We start from the raw sequence: 15,580 nt of genomic DNA, 5'->3' as shown, positions 1-15,580 counted from the left end.
CTTTGTGATTTGTGCCAGGAGGCTGAAACAGTTGAGCATGTCCTTGTGTCATGCAGAAAATGTACACAGGAAAGGCAAAAAATGGTGACACAATAGGGAGAGCAGAGAGCACAATGTTAAAAGTATATTAGAGTGTGGAGCCCAGTGCCAGGTCTGTTGTGTATCCCAGCTCACTGCCTTGATGGCACACCTGAATGAATTAAGTCATAGGCCCTACTTATTTCATTAGTCAGAGGCCTATGTGTGCTTTAAATGACTCACTCATAAGGGTGGATTGCCTGTCCGTGGTACTTTATTGTTTATTCGTTTTAATAGTCTATGAGATAGGCCTATAGATTTTGGGAGAAAAAATTGAGAAAACAAAACGTTTGTGGCCCTTAGTAAAATTGTATTACTTGTGCTACAGCTAAAGCTACAGCATGTCGGTTAAATTTGGACAGAAATTTAAAAAAAATATTTTAATAGTAAAAGCAATTTAAATTTGTTTCCAGCTGCTTAGATTTTTAGCTTTGCTCTGTTGGGTGTGATAACAGTGATTAAGCTTGAAAGTATTATTCCCCTATCATAATAGTGTAATTTCCTACTTCTTAATTGACTGAGAACGCATCACATTGTCACCTGATCATTACCCTGTTCCCACAATGCACTGTGAAGGAACATGGCCGTCTCTTCCCTAGGAGTGTTATCCAAACGAGAATGAATGTGCTGTTTCGGTGCCATATCAGTTGACATTCCTTAAAAACAACCTAATATCCAAGTTTGTGAAGTTACTCTTGCAGATTATGTTTTTATAATCCCGCTGTGAGGAGCTGACGAGTCCCTGCGTATATTTCCGGTGAGAATCTGTCGTCAGTTACCATCTGGAGGAGAACTAGCTAGCAATGCTAGCATGTTAGCGCCATACATAGCTATATATCTATGAGCGCCATAGGCTACCAAGGGTTAACAGTTCTTTCATTTAGTTAAAAAAAAATAGGCTCTACTGATTAGAGTCTCGTCCGTTTTTCTCTTTTTTATGTTTTATGTGCGTGTTTTTGTCACCGGAACAAGGCTTTATGTTGGGAGATATTAGCTAGCTAGCTACTGGGATTTATTGTGGACAGTAACTAACGTTAGCTAACGTTATTTAAGCTTAGCTACATCGGCCAAGGCTGACCGACAGCTTCTCTCTTTGTCACATTTTAGAGGCTTTAGTGCATTGAGATGTTTGATATTTTGTCTTTTTATTCTAATTGTGGTTCATATGAATACCTCTGAACTGAATGCATTAAGGTACGTTAACCTTACACCCAGTGATAACTGTTAGGCCCGTACAAATGAGCTTTTCTAATGTAGTAGCCTAATGGCCTTGCGTTCCAGTAGTGTAATAGGCATTACGATTCATTAAACAATTCAAAGTAATACGACAGTGTAAAAATACTCCAAAGTAAAGGTCCAGCATTCAACATGTATTTTTTATTTATTTAAGAATAATACTGTTATCAATATTAAAAGCAAAAGTAAGCATTAGGTAGCAATGGCCCTGTCAGTGTTATATGTCATATTAATATTGTTACTGATACAGTAATGTGTGTTAATGCAAATGTTTAGATTGGTTTGAGATAGTTTTTCAGGGTGTAAGCAGTAGTTTATTTCTGCAACATTTCGCTGGTAGAGGTGGACTGGATTGTAACATTATTTTTGATTATCTCAAATCTTGATCTGCAAAGTAACTAGTCTCTACAGTTGTGGCCAAAAGTTTACATACAGTTGTAAAGAACATGTATGTGATGGCAGTTTGAGTTTCCAATTAATACAACTGCTATTTTTCTGTGATGGAATCATTGGAGCACATACTTCTTTGTCAGTATTAGTAGTATTGTGCTCTGGGGCTGTTTTGCTGCCAGTGGAACTGGTGCTTTACAGAAAGTGAATGGACTAATGAAGGAGGACGATTACCTTCAAATTCTTCAGGAAAACCTAAAACCGTCAGCCAGACGGTTGGGCCTTGGACGCAGTTGGGTGTTTCAACAGGACAATGACTCCAAACAAACATCAAAGGTTGTAAAGGAATGGCTAAATCAGGCTAGAATTAAGGTTTTAGAATAGAGCTGGGCGATATGGAGAAAATCAAATATCCCAATATTTTTGACCAAATGCCTCTATCGATATTGTAAGCTTGACAGCTGGTGCTTTCACAAAATATGCACACAATGAAATTTTTGATAATCACCAGTTATGTTGATATAATAACTATGTGGGTAAAGGCAAATAATAGAACAGCTAGAACAGTCTGGTGTGTTCAGAAAATTACATCACTCTACTGTAACGCAGCCTTTAAAACCAGGAAAAGACAACACTCGTGTCATATCACGATATTACGATATCCAAAATTTAAGACGATATCTAGCCTCATATATATCGATGTAATATTTATATATTGCCCAGCCCTATTTTAGAATGGCCTTCCCAAAGTCCTGACTTGAACATGTGGACGTTGCAGAAGAAACAAATTTAGCTGAACTGCACCAAATCTGTCAAGAGGAGTGGTCAAAGATTCAACCAGAAGCTTGTGGATGGTGCCTGACAGGTGCCTGATCGATGTGAAAATGGCCAAGGGACATTCAACCAGATATTAACATTGCTGTATGTATATTTTTGACCCAGTAGATTTGGTCACATTTTCAGGAGACTCATAATAAAGTCAAAAAAGGCCCACATTTTTGTGACAAAGAAGTATGTGCTGCAATGATTCCATCACAGAAAAATAGAGTTGTATTACTTATTGGAAACTCAAACTGCCATGACATACATGTTCTTTACAACTGTAAACAAAATAACTGTATATGTGAAATAAATGTAGTTGAGTAAAACAAAGTGTTTGAAAACTGTACTCTTGTACTGGGTTTAGGGTCATTTGAGTAAATGTATGCATTTGTGTTTCTGCATCTCTCCTGAATCAGGAGCACCTTCCTGTGATAGCTGACCAGAGCCAAGATGACAGGAGTTGTAGCCAAGCGTGAGGGACCACAGTTCATCAGCGAAGTAGCTGTGAGGGGAAACGCCGGCGTCCTGGACTACTGCCGCACCTCTGTTTCCGCTCTGTCCGGAGCAACAGCTGGCATCCTCGGGCTGACTGGACTGTACGGCTTCATTTTTTATTTCCTCGCCTCTTTTCTCCTCTCTCTGCTGCTCATTCTCAAGGCCGGACGGCGATGGAACAAATGCTTTAAGTCGCGGCGGCTGCTTTTCACCGGGGGCCTCGTCGGAGGTCTTTTCACTTACGTCCTGTTCTGGACTTTCCTCTACGGAATGGTGCATGTGTACTAACATGACCTAGCATAAATAACCCTGAATTAATCCTGTCTAATGTTACATAAACCAATTATTTGTCTGTCCTGCTGTTTGTAGATAGGCCATTAGTAAAATACTTCTTCCATTATGAACTGTTGATTAAATGGAGGATTCTTAAATAATTATAGTATGCAGAATCAAATATTCTCTTTTCTTTCCTGCTACACACCAGGGCAGTGACTATGAATTTATTTAATCTGTAAGTCCCACTCAGTGCTCAGTATCATTCATACCAGTATGACCACAGTTATGTTAATGTAGGTCGTAGAGTAGGTTGTAGTGTAACAGATCGAAACAGATTACAAGGTGGAAGCACTTTTCATTACATTTCATGTACAGTACTATGGTTAAATTATAACAAGTCTGATTACTGATCAAAATAAATAAATACCTCTTTACAACTTGTATGTGTTATCAGTTTGTCTTTTAGGAAGTTTCATTTGTTGACATGAAATAAAAATGACAAATACATTTGTTTCCAACAAAACGGACCATTTGATAAATATGCAAGAACAAAAAAAGGAGACCATGCACTTCAATATCTTGCACCATTCATTAACAATCAGCCAGTACGTCAGCAGTGAACTTGTCCACCCGCAGCAGTCTCGTAGCACATCACGACTGCGTCCCCCAGCTTCACGAGTGAATTATATCGTGAATTAGGCTGTGTTGTAGCCATTCCACGGCCGATGTCAGCGTCAACATACAGGAGGAAACACATCAGCAGTGTTTAACAGCACACCTGAATTCCTGTCACAACAGGTACATGACTGAAATACCAACCATTTCATTTTATTTACATTTCTTTTTCAAAGTGTTTTTTTTTTTTTTTTTTTACATTTTCTCTTTAAATCCATGCATACAAAATCATTTAGAAGGTATTTTGCAAACTGATTTAGCCAAAATCATTTTACAGTTTATACTGTAAATCCACAGTCTATTTTACTTAATCCAATCCTATATTTGAGGTTCATAGATATATAGATAGATGTTTTCGTTCATGAATCTATGTCTAGTATTTTTGCTGGAATTGTTATACCTTAAGGCCCATCATATATTACTCAAACTGGAAATGATGCTTAATTAGTCTGATCAACAGCCAAGAAAGCTATTAAGTATTGATTCTGTGACATGAAACAAAGACACAATAAATTACTTGCATTTGTAAAGCAGTAATCTGCAAATATTTGTCAATTCACTTTAAGTCTTAGATGAATCATTTGACATCTCTGCTAATTGCATCAGCATTACCACAGCACTTTTGCATATAATTATTTATGGACCTGTTGTAGTCTTCCACATCCCAGCTTTGGACCCTGACCCAGCCACTGAAAACCACCTTTCTGTGTATTTCTACATCAGCTTTCCTGGCCCACCTGCACATTCCCTTTTCTCTGGACCAACATATCTTTAGTCAGGTCAAGCATCACTCAAGCTAGTGGCATGCCAGCTGTCCAGTCTCACCAGTAGGTGAGAAATGGACATCGGTCCGACTTTTGGTTCCACCTCTGGCAGACCACTGCAGGTGATTTGTCTTGCTCTTGCTGCAAACTTAATTTTGTGAAGCGAAGGTGATATGAGGCCTTGGCTCTGCACCTTGGGGAGAGAGAAGGGCAGAGTATCGCTGTCCTGTGTTGCGTGGAATGGTGGGACCCTGTTTGTCCACAGGCAGCTGGCTCTCTGCAGTTGGTTCAGTTTCCTCTGGCTTTTTATTGGAGTTGGCGGCCTCTTTCTCTGCAGCTGGTTTCCTGGATCTCCTTTCCCGGTGTCCTGTCTTCCCGTCCTTGGCTTTGGTCGGGTCTTTTCTGTTACATACATTATGAGAGAAATGTGCCAATGAATGTGATGATCAAGGTTGGGAAAAATGCTGATTTAAAAAGGCCCATCATCAACGTGTGTGTAAATACAGTTAGTCATACTTGAAGTTGATGATTTCGAACTTCCTCTCTCGGTAGAAGGAGCTTGTGTTCATCATGTACAGCAGTATCATATCGCATGCAAAGGCTCCCTGTAAGAAAAAAAAACAACTGGATTTTCCCAAGCTGCAGATAATCATCATTATTTTTGTTACTTGTGAACATCCATTGCCCTCTAGCAGCATTGTAATATGCCATTTTTTCAAACTTAAGATGTCACTAATTATCCACAGTCACATCAACATAATATCTTAGTAAATTACTCACTGCACCAAGCAGGGCAACACCCGAACCAATGGCAATTATTGTGGGTACAATATTGAATTTCCCAGCCTGCAAAACAATAACAGGCACTTACGGCAAGTCTATTACCGGTATCATGTACGTAGGCTACTTTCCTTAGAAAAATCATAAACTGCTGTACCTGGCCATTGACCATTATATCAAAGCGAATCCCATACACCTTATACAAAGTGCGAAAGGTCTCGCCATTTTGATCCTTGTAATACCTGGCATATCTGTAGGGGCGCAAAAATCAGTTGATAAATAATGAAAATAAAACGGGTTAGAAAACAGAGTGGAGGAGGTGGGCTGATTTATTTCTTGTTGAATGCCTGAAGGGACATACCTGAAGTTGTATCCTGATGTTAGCGAGCTGTTCAAGTTTAAGTCCAAACGAGTAAAGCTGTACTGTGGATTACACTGTGTAGAGTCCTTGTCCAAGTCACAGTTCCACTCAATAACAATACCAACAGACCCACCCTGATGGACAAAAACAGTCACTTTGTGAATATGAGTGCAGCCTCACACATTACTGCAGCTCTTGGCTATGTGTTGACAGACTTCATGTTTGTTTCCTTTAAATTCTAAACTCTAGTTCACATGTCTTGTTACCCTTCTTTCTGGCTGATCAGACTTTTAATCAGATTGAAGGTGGGTGGAGCTAAAATGGGAATTATGTGATGTCACCAAATGAACCAATAACAATATGCCTTTTCACAAACAAAATGCCTTTCACAGCAGGCAATTTGACTTGTCATAATAGCATAATAGAAAAAGCACAGGGTACATATTAATAATGGCTCTGCTCTATTTAAGTGTCCCAGTAAGGACAGTGTGACAGTGAGTCAGCATGAGCAGTAGAGACAGAGCATATTAAAGTCCCGCCCACAGCGGAGAAGAAAACAATGAATCACTCTCCGTTAACTTTGTATTGCGTAAAGGTGCCTCCTTGTCAATTTCGTCTGCTAGCACAATGGTTCCCAAAATAGGGTCCGAGGACCCCCAGGGGTCTTTTAGGGTTGTTCCAGGAGGTCCACAGCAAAAATGGGAATAATTTGTTTTCTCTATAATTCCATCCATAAGTAACACAATTACAGATTATATGATTATTTTGGTCATGGGTTTCATACACTTTCTGTAATACAACATCTAAAAGCAGAAATCCTATCAGATGGGGGACCCTGGGATGAAATCTTTTCAAATGGGGGTCCGTGGTCTAATTTGTGTCAGTTTACGGGTCCTTGATGTGAACATTTTTTGGGAACCACTGTGCTATAAAGCAACAGAAAAATGCCTAAAAGTTGCTGTGTGGTGGGATGCCAAACTGAAAACCGAAGCCTTTAAGAAGACAAAGTGAATACAGGCAATAAGACGTGCGGCATCACCAGGAAGCATGATAAAACTGTGGGATCCTGACACTCAGTATGCCTTCTCTTACATGTGCAGCAAGCAATGTGTCAATAAGTCATATACAAAATGTGAGTGTGCTAGTGCTGTATTCATGTGGTGTCAGAATAATCAAAAAAATTCCCCACTGGGAAAATTCACACTGCATTGTGTAATAGGCGGAGGTCTGCGAAAAACTGTGATTTAAAATGTGATGGTCTATTATGGTTTATTATCAAATTACTGGAAGGAAACCAGTTAATTGAAATCACTCCCACATAGGGCTGAACGATTCTGGAAAATAATCTAATTGCAATTTTTTTCACCAATATTGCGATTGCAATTTAATATGCGATTATTTTTTACGCTCTTTGTCTTCTGTATTATTCAACAAAGACAAGCGATAAATCATTGTATAGTATGAACAACACAATATTAGATAGATTGAACAAACTTTTCTTTCCTGGAGGCCAGGCCAGTATGTGATGATGAAATTAGGTGATGCATGAATTTATATGAATGACATCTTTTATTTAACTACTTCAATCACAGTAGTATATTGAGCACTGACCAAGCTTGGTGTAAACATTCATATGAAAGTCAGAAACAAATCACACAAACTAAAGTGGAGATTGCAGAAATATAAAAACAAATATGTGGCTTTACCACACATAGTAGTATTTACATTATTTAATTATTTAATGTAATAAACATATGTAAACATGTGGATTGCACTTTTTAAACACTAGACAGTTAAATAAGTAATAATTTTGCATATATATACAACGGTGTATTTTTATTTACAGTGCACGGAACACAGAGGAGCTGCCTCCAGCCCTTCCCTCCCCTCATAAAGTTGCGTGCTGCGTGCATGACAGCGTCAACGTTGCACTTGCTCAAAGAGGCTATCGTTACATTTGGTGTAGCATGCTGCTGGTGGTCTTGCCAATAGACAATATATAAGAATGGACCAACAGATCCCGTTGCTCTGGACGGAGACCAGTGAAGGATATTAGAAGCACTTTTCCAGTGAGCGCTGAGCATTACTGCGCAGCCTCCAACTGAGAGAGCAACCTGTCTGAAAGTTGGAAGTCTTCTGGTAGCTGTGCCAAGAGAAATCTCAATCATTCCCAATCTTGCAGAGACAAAGATTGTAGGTATAGCCTATGTAAGGAGATAACATGGGCACAGGCTAATTATTGCTAACTAACATGCTAGTTAACCTTAGTAATTAAACCTAAACAGCTAACTTAAGTCGAAACTGCCTGCCAGTAAGTCGCTTGGTGATGACACAATCGTTAGTCTATTTTTACAAAAACGTCTGCTACGGAGCCATAACGTGAGGTACAAGGTAATGGAGCCTTTTATACATTGTCGTGTTTCTTTAGAAATAAACAATGGAGAAATAGAGTCTTTAAACGCTTCAGATATTAAGTTATTTGCTGTCAAAGTGACGTCACAATGAAAGACAGTCAGTGGAATGCTAACGGGAGGTGATCGCTTTGTAGCATCAAAATGGCGCCATAGGAGGTTCGAGTTCTGAAGCGAAGCTTACCCCCTTGGTCTTGCCATGGGATTAACTGTACTAATAAAACCGTTGAAACAACGCGGCCACGCTGCTGTGAAAGCTCCCCGAACGTCATTTATCAGAGTCTGGTTGTTACCCCTCTCCACGGCAGTCTCCTCCACTCAATATCTTTATAACGGAGCTAGCTAACTGGAGCTAACCGCTAATCAGGGCTAATCGTTGCTAACCGAGCCTTCAGTTCTGCGTGCCTGTACACTGCATGTATGGACTCGGGCCCGAATAAAACCCTTAATTTTGTTAAAATGGTTGTAAAAGTTTTAAACTACAACTCAGAGTTGTTTGAATTGTTTTGAAAATCTGCTCAAGGTACGGCGTAGCGTTAGCGTGCTAAGTTGATGTTTTCTCTGTGAAGTGCAGACTGATTTGCTAGGAAATCGCATTTTAACATATCGCGATATTATTGCAAATGCAATTAATCGTTCAGCCCTACTCCCACATACAGTCTTAATGGGCCTTTCACAGCAGACATTTTGACTTGTCATATTGGAAAATCACAGCTGAAATTGATAACCTTAACGGTGGCTCAATTCCATCAAGTGTCCCAGTGAGCTATTTCAGTGAGTCAGCATGCACAATACCAGGACCTCTCCTAAGTGGAATGCAGCCATCAGTAATGGTTTTAAATACACCTGTGCTTTTCCTACTATGACATGTCAACATGTCTGCCGTGAAAAAGGTCTATTATCACATTATTCAACTTTTTACCTTAACAGCCATGTCCTGGAAGTCATACCCAGTCCAGCTGACCAGATCTCCGAGGCGGAAGATGGGGCAGTACAGGTGGTTCTCTCTGTCGTAGGAGCATCTTTTCAGGTAGCTGTTATCTGATGTTTCAAGAACATTGGACCTAACAGGCAAATACAGCAGACATTTAGCACATGTATCATATGTAAGATTTTCAGGAATTATGGAAAACAGTCTTATTTCACATTGGTATTGTTTAGTTTATCCAGTGTGTGAAATATACCATGGCTTTTGGTGAGCTTACTTTTTTTTTGCACGTGCCTTGCTTTTATGTCCGCACATCTGATATATAATCAGTTAATGACCACATCAAACCTCTAATCAAAACTATCATCCTCACCACAGTATGATACAATACAGCCAATTAAAGCAGGAAACAGTATACTCTGCAGAGTGAGTCGGCACCCAGACAAAGTGGGAGTAAGGAAGTTAGTTTTTTCTGATCTTTGAGTTCATGTGAGTGAAGTTTTTGATATTGCACCATCATTCTTTGATGGTGATGGCAAGAGTAGCATGCATGCCACTAGAGAACACACAAAATTTCACAAATTTCCAGGGGAGCTAATGCCTTATTAAGGCTCTTTCTTAACCTTTCAGGAAAAAAACATGTAAACCTTCCACAGGAGTTAGAAGTTGGAGTGATCAGGTTGTCACGTGTGGCAGAAGTAGTGCTGGAGAGACTGGAACAGACTAAGAGACAACTGGTCCTGCCAATTCAGAGTCACAGAATTCTCTCAACTTCTCATATTATCATATTTGACCTTTCGATGCTTATCTTTGACACCATTACTGCTTAATCTTTTTTTCAGGTTTGCATGTGTGAAAGGAAAGGGGCTTAGCTCTAGCACCGTCTTTTACAATCTCTTACTTGGAGCTCAATATTATTTCTTATGGAACTGTCAGCTTAGATATGCAGAATGTGTCAAAATACACAGCTGATATCTAAACATGACTAAATTTGATTCTTTGGATTTTGAGTGAAGGGCTTCACCTTTGCTTGAAAGTTTCCCTCTACACGTACATACCCAACAGCAGCATATATATACACAGTATGTGTATGTCAATCAACCTACACCATTACGCCCGCTGGCTTAGAGTGTAACTGGAGGGGTCACACTGTAAGTCGTGTAGTGTTGCCAGCCATTTTGAGTAACACCCATTAAGAGGGATTTGCATTACCAGGCAATCACCGTTAAGTATAAGCATATGAAGATTAGTGAGGAAACATATGAGAGATGGCTTTGTAATTAGAATAAGATCCTGACTGATGAATTAGCTGCAGCTTGTGGCAACTCTGAGCTTTCCTGCAGGACTTGAACAGATTACAAATCCTTCTCCAAATCCATAAAACCTTGGTTATTGACAAATCAAATATGATGCCATAATCCAGAATAATGTGTTTGTCGCTACTAGTAGTGTTTCGGTATGTGCTTACAGTAGGTGCTTGGTGCTAATGTGTTATAATGTGCGTCTATGCACTTTTACCTGTGTTTATAGGCTTCTTGTTATTTTTTTCTCATGCCATCAACTTATTAGCTGTCATGATCTGGAATAGTGGTTGTGTCATTTTACATGTCTATGTGTATGTGTTCTTGTTTTATGTGTATATGTATTGTTTTTCTGTAGTTTATCAAAATTTTTTCTTTTAAGCCATCAACCTGTTGGGGACTACAGATGAAAATTAGCCTGCATGGCTAAATCTGGCACATTTACATTTTGGACTTTGTGCTCATGTTGATTAATGTGCATTGTCCCTTTTAAATAAAGAAACCTAGAAATCTAGAGGGCAGCAGTACAGCTCCATGGGCTAGCCCCGTCTGATCGGACACCTGTCCAGGGGGGAAGGCCCGCTGTCAAGGACGTCTCAGATGACTGTTTCACTGTCTCGCTGAGTGCACAGGCTGGTATAAATAGAAGGCTCTCTGCACCGTAAAGCTATTCAAAGCAGCCATTAGGATATGTATATCCCCCTTCAGCTCACTCAGTGATCTACGTATGTCACAATGCCTTGAACACTATAGGCACACCAGCAATCAGCAACACTTACTTAGAGAATTCAAACTTTGGAAACCGGATGAAATTCTTGATGTAGATGGTGAAGTTTTCTGCCTCGCTCAGTAAGGGCTCTCTGGAAGTGAAAGAGACAGGCAGCTGTGTGAATAAAACCAAACCAAGTGGAGCTGACAGGCTGCATTAGTAATAAATAGAACTTGTGAAATATCTCGGTCCCTGTGAAGGATCAGGGTGAGTGTCAGTGTAGTAGCACAAAATGGCACATTTCCAAAGTTCTGCAAGAGAGGAGGGGTCTCACATGGGTCTCTTGCTGTGTTCAACAGGACACCAGCCACGAATCTCACAGGTCCCAGTGCTGTTTAAACACAAGCCGGTCTTTATTCCTGACGAAGAGAGCAAAGATTCTTGGCTGGGTGGAGCTTAAAAGAGAGTTTATGCTAAAATAAGACACATTGGAATACTTTTGGTATTTTGTGTAACGTATTATATTCATCTGAGTGAAAATATTGTTCTAAACATTTTTTTTTATTTTATAACTTTTTGATAGCATTGACTTTGGAGTAGTAGCCAAACCATGACATTAGCGATTCATATGGTCTATGTGAAAAGTATTGTTTTAAGATAGTCACTGACCAATATGAAAGAGTTCAAGCCACAGATGAATATTATGTAAACCTGTAATTGAGGCTAACATTTAAAAACTATTCAGATTTTGAGTTGAGTGCAATGAATGATCTTCACCATGACCAGCTATGACAGTCTCCCCCTCCACGCAGTCATCATGACTTTGACATCGTCCATTTGGCACCTTGAAACTCTGTGAGATATGAAAATGCAATCGTGTGGACATGGTAATCTGGCACAGTCATTTTTACATATTAGGATGGAGGAAAAAAACAAAACACAATTAAAAGCCAATAATGACATTTGCCGTCTTGTGTATACTCACCTCAGCGCAGAACCCCAGCCTCTGATTGGGGGTCTCAATGTAATTTGTTACTACGAAGAACACCTGCTCACCCTACAAAATGAAATTAGGTCCAGACAGTGAGACTGAGAAGCAAAAGGTTAAACAAATTACACCCCTGAGAAGTTCAATATTGTTAAATCTGTTGAGACAGATGCTGAGGCTAATGATATCCACTAAAGCAGATACTCATTAGCCTCATAATCTCCCATGACAGGAGAGTAATTGGGGAATGCTCTGACATAGATATTGGTATTCTGCAAGAAGATTCCCTTTTTTATAGATAGATAGATAGATAGATAGATAGATAGATAGATAGATAGATAGATAGATAGATAGATAGATAGATAGATAGATAGATAGATAGACTCACATTTGGGGGTATGACATAATCCTCAGCACCCCACAGGTGAAGCCCTGTCTCTGAGCTGTTGGTCAGTGTCACACCTTTCAGCTTGGTGATGACTGAGGACTGGATGGCCTCTTCTCTCTCCTGGTAACCTTTCCTCACCACAAACACCCACCTGAGACATTCATTGAAACCTCATAATTTATTTTGGTTTAGTTATCTGGACATTTTTGATGATCAACATGGGTGCGATGATGCATCAGTATAGCATATGCTATCCCTTCTTGTTGAGGAGCCTGTTTGTGACCATGTGGTCCGGAGTTAACAGCACACACATTATTGACAACTGTCATTAAGTGAGTTCACCAGCATGGCAGATGAAAGCGGTAATGTTAATGTGTAAATGTATCCTTGACATTTCATGCATCTCTCTACTGGAACGTTATTGAACTATTTTGCATATACACACATCTAAAGGTGACAGTAGCATAAAGTAGTAAAAGAGCAAAAGTGTCAGAAACATAACATGGCAATAAAAGTAGTGTATATGAACATAAGGTACAGTAGCCTAGGCCAGTGATTCCCAACCAGGGGTACGTGTACCCCAGGGGGTACTAATGCAGTTGCCAGGGGGTACATGGAAAGATTGTATCCAACTACTGCAATTTGAAAAATTTGAAATTATGATGTGATCAAAAACAATATATCCACATATTGACATTAAGTCAAGTGTAACACCTGAACTCTACATGTTGCAGTTATGTAAGAGAAAACTAGTTAGCAAGCGAGCACAGAATTATGTTTTAACAGGTGGCTAAAAGTAATGGCTAAACAGTTCAAATGATTAGTTATAAGTACTGGATAAATGGTTGTAATTGTTGTTCACAGTAAAAGCAAAGTTAGTGGCTAAACTGTCAAATATTCAGCTTCATTCTAAGTAGTAGTAACTAGAGTCCGACCGATTTATCGGTGGGCCGATATTAGGCATTTTCCAAACTATTGGCATCGGCATTTATAATGGCCGATAAATGAATATTTCAAAAAATTAAATTTAAACGGATGAAACACCTTTCAACCATGTTATGAGCGTTGGCTTTGCATAGTTTGTCCACCAGAGGGCGCTCTACGTCCCTGTTGGCAACACTGTCTTTAACCCTTCAAGTTTCATATCTTAAGTTTGTACCTCAGGGGTGGGAAGTGGGAACCACTGGCCTAGGCTACATGCCATAGAGCTTTATAGAGGACTTTATCACCACACTGCAGACACTACATTTACCATCTTGCTTGTTTGAAATAACTTTCACAAACAATTCAGTTTCAAAGGTCAAACCAGAAACTATCAAGCCTCGCACCGGCTGTCCCAGTCACCTGCTCCCTTTTCATCATTTATCCCCTTACGTAGGCTACATCTGCGTGACATCGCTCAGTGAGATAACTTCCCGGCTCTCTCTACACCAATTTGACACATTAATTAGGCTAACCAACCAATAACTCTTCCTGAGACACATTTGTTTTTAAAGTTAAAAACTCTGCGGCGCTGCCACTTTAACAGTCACAAAGTCAACCCTTTTCAGCCAGCTCAGCTATTTTTAACTGTGTGAATCACTTTCTAAAAGGTGACTTTATTACATGCCTAAAGGAGAGAAGAGAGAGGCCATGCATTGCACCTCACCCGATTATGTATCCCAGCACGGCCAGTTGATAGAGTCTAAATAATATCCCGATTTTCCTGTTTTCGGCGATCACGTATTTCTCTGTCTTGTAGTTGAGGAGAGACACGAAGAAGCCTCCCCAGCCTGCCATTCCTCCAGCACGGTAGACCCGAGTGAGACCGCAGCTCCAGGCTCCCAGCTGATATATACAACTGCTACTTGTCATAAAACGGGCAAACCCACTGAGAGAGGGGCTGAGATACACCGACACCGTTTCCTCAAAAAGACCACTGTGAGACCACCGGTGGATATGTTATTATTATTATTATTATTATTATTGTAGTAGTAGTAGTTTATTTTGAACATGTAAATATATATATATATATATATATATATATATATATATATATATATATATATATATATATATAATTAAAATTTAAATAACTAAATAAGGACATGTACATCTCAGCACAATCTTCAAAAATTATTGTAAGTGATTCAAATAAGAAATTCCCATGTTCAAAAAGGAGTAGGAAGAAGTTCATAAAAAACTTTTCTGGTCCTACCCCCTTTTTCTATTTTTATCCTTTAGTTAAATACAAAACAGTTTGATGCTTCACTTATTTAGACATGTTTACATACCGTATATCTACCTATACTACACTCCCATAAACACAGATGCATACATACGTGCATACACACACACATTTACTAATTTTTTTTTTCTATCTTCTTCGTTTCTGTCTATCTATATCAAACCGAATAATAACCCATCCACACTAGACTTAGTATATAAGCCCAGGAACCATACAGTCAGTATACATTACTAATAATACTAATATTATGCTCAGCCTGATAAAACTTGTGGAGCAGTAGCCTTATGATAAATAGGCCTACTCCTATAAATCCACATTGACTTTATAGTGACCGTATAGGCCTATAGCCTACTCTAGCCTACTACACGATTAATATTGCGATAAAATTCCTAATATGGCCTACTCTAAAAATAAGGTTATTGCAAATAATCTTTCATTGGCGAAACAAACTATGTATGTTTGTGTGCTACAAGCAGGGATGTGCAAAGGGGGTGGGTGGGTGAGAATTGGCATGCAAATGAGTTGTGGACACATATTCTTCTTTGTGCATTTTACCCAACATAGTGGTGTTAATGACAGGATACAGTTATAAGGAAGCATCTGGTAATAATGGTAGCAGTAGTAGGTAAGGGGGGGTGGGGGGGGGGGGGTGCTTCTCTTATCTGTCGCGGGACGTGTCAACCTGATAAAAATGGTCACCCTAGCAAAATTCCTATATCTTTTTTTTACACATCCCAATCTTTAACAATAC

At 39.4% G+C, this 15,580-nt stretch overlaps 2 protein-coding genes across 4 annotated transcripts; one reads left to right on the top strand and one right to left on the bottom strand.

Annotated features, from left to right (window-relative positions):
* The first annotated feature begins 626 nt into the window (after positions 1 to 626).
* Positions 627 to 3,738, top strand: emc6 (ER membrane protein complex subunit 6). 2 transcript variants are annotated; one of them, XM_039777413.1, is made up of 2 exons: positions 627 to 835; positions 2,943 to 3,738. In XM_039777413.1, exon 2 carries the CDS (start codon positions 2,977 to 2,979, stop codon positions 3,307 to 3,309), a length of 333 nt encoding a protein of 110 aa, XP_039633347.1. In that variant the 5' UTR covers positions 627 to 835; positions 2,943 to 2,976; the 3' UTR covers positions 3,310 to 3,738. The 2 variants fall into 2 exon arrangements, with proteins under 2 accessions (XP_039633347.1, XP_039633348.1); XM_039777414.1 differs by lacking the exon at positions 627 to 835 and adding an exon at positions 1,250 to 1,272.
* Positions 3,739 to 14,471, bottom strand: p2rx5 (purinergic receptor P2X, ligand-gated ion channel, 5). 2 transcript variants are annotated; one of them, XM_039777411.1, is made up of 12 exons: positions 14,251 to 14,471; positions 12,603 to 12,753; positions 12,212 to 12,283; positions 12,004 to 12,079; positions 11,561 to 11,681; positions 11,297 to 11,377; positions 9,211 to 9,352; positions 5,878 to 6,011; positions 5,674 to 5,767; positions 5,517 to 5,582; positions 5,253 to 5,341; positions 3,739 to 5,138 (listed from the first exon to the last, which is right to left on the bottom strand). In XM_039777411.1, exons 1-12 carry the CDS (start codon positions 14,454 to 14,456, stop codon positions 4,886 to 4,888), a joined length of 1,485 nt encoding a protein of 494 aa, XP_039633345.1. In that variant the 5' UTR covers positions 14,457 to 14,471; the 3' UTR covers positions 3,739 to 4,885. The 2 variants fall into 2 exon arrangements, with proteins under 2 accessions (XP_039633345.1, XP_039633346.1); XM_039777412.1 differs by having other exon boundaries at positions 11,561 to 11,645; positions 14,251 to 14,437.
* Between the last annotated feature and the right edge of the window lie 1,109 nt (positions 14,472 to 15,580).

Source organism: Perca fluviatilis, chromosome 16 (genome assembly GCF_010015445.1).
Source record: "Perca fluviatilis chromosome 16, GENO_Pfluv_1.0, whole genome shotgun sequence".
In the NCBI taxonomy this organism is placed as follows: Eukaryota; Metazoa; Chordata; class Actinopteri; order Perciformes; family Percidae; genus Perca; species Perca fluviatilis.
The sequence above is the reverse complement of the archived record's forward strand: the minus strand, read 5'-3'. Positions and strand labels throughout refer to the sequence as shown.

Excerpts from the sequence above, each read along its gene's own strand:
- p2rx5 (XM_039777411.1), bottom strand. The coding sequence starts at position 14,456 with ATGACAAGTAGCAGTTGTATATATCAGCTGGGAGCCTGGAGCTGCGGT. Across the intron at positions 9,353-11,296 it reads CCAAAGTTTGAATTCTCTAA|GTCCAATGTTCTTGAAACAT; the intron begins GTAAGTGTTGCT and ends TTTGCCTGTTAG. Across the intron at positions 5,583-5,673 it reads ATATAATGGTCAATGGCCAG|GCTGGGAAATTCAATATTGT; the intron begins GTACAGCAGTTT and ends ATTGTTTTGCAG.
- emc6 (XM_039777413.1), top strand. The coding sequence starts at position 2,977 with ATGACAGGAGTTGTAGCCAAGCGTGAGGGACCACAGTTCATCAGCGAA.